This window comes from Arachis ipaensis, chromosome B05 (genome assembly GCF_000816755.2).
Source record: "Arachis ipaensis cultivar K30076 chromosome B05, Araip1.1, whole genome shotgun sequence".
NCBI lineage: Eukaryota > Viridiplantae > Streptophyta > Magnoliopsida > Fabales > Fabaceae > Arachis > Arachis ipaensis.
In genome coordinates this window covers 2,203,904-2,204,548 of record NC_029789.2, presented here as the reverse complement: position 1 = coordinate 2,204,548, position 645 = coordinate 2,203,904, and the positions used below count along the sequence as shown (strand labels likewise).

Here is a 645-nt window from a genome sequence, read left to right as displayed (position 1 = left end):
AACTTTATATTTATTTAAACAGATAAATAAATTGATTAATAAACTAATCTGTTAATTTTTTTCTATCTAAGAAAAAAAATTAACTCTTTTATTTCACAATTAAAATAAAAAAATTAGCCAATTACAGCAGGAAATGTTAGATTTATAAATTCTCAATAACTTTTCATTTTTTATCTCTTGCACAAATTAAAAGAAAAATAAAAATTAAAAAAAGAAACTCAAGCTTTAACAGAAAAATCAGTTATGGGCATCCGAGGCAGCACATGAACAGCTATAGCCTCAAAACGCTCCGGCAACTCCACCACCCATATCCTCCGAGGCCTCGCCACTACATCCACCACAAAAATCCCACCGCCGCCGCCACCACCGCCGCAAACGACACAAACCCTACCTCCCTCAGCAGAAACCTGTTCGGCACCTTTGAGCCTCTCATCTTCCAAAACCTCTTCCCAAGAATCTTGTTCCTCAACGTACCTTCTCATAACACCTTTCACTTCATCAACAACGAACATCACTTCTTCATCCATGGCCGCCACCGGTCCCCTCCACCCCGCAAGCATCCCCTCCGGCATCTCCTTCCAAAGATCCTCTTCAACATCGTAAACAACCCCTTCTTTCGCTGCATCGCCTTTAACGTTCACCATG

The 645-nt window shown here is 40.3% G+C and overlaps 1 protein-coding gene across 1 annotated transcript in view; it reads right to left on the bottom strand.

Moving 5' to 3' along the window:
• LOC107639943 (F-box/kelch-repeat protein SKIP25) overlaps nucleotides 127-645 on the bottom strand; it is a 1,869-nt gene continuing 1,350 nt past the window's right edge. The window contains exon 2 of the mRNA XM_016343502.2: nucleotides 127-644. Within this exon, the coding sequence (XP_016198988.1) occupies nucleotides 219-644 (426 nt within the window). The 3' untranslated portion in view covers nucleotides 127-218. The remainder of the gene's footprint in view (nucleotide 645) is intronic.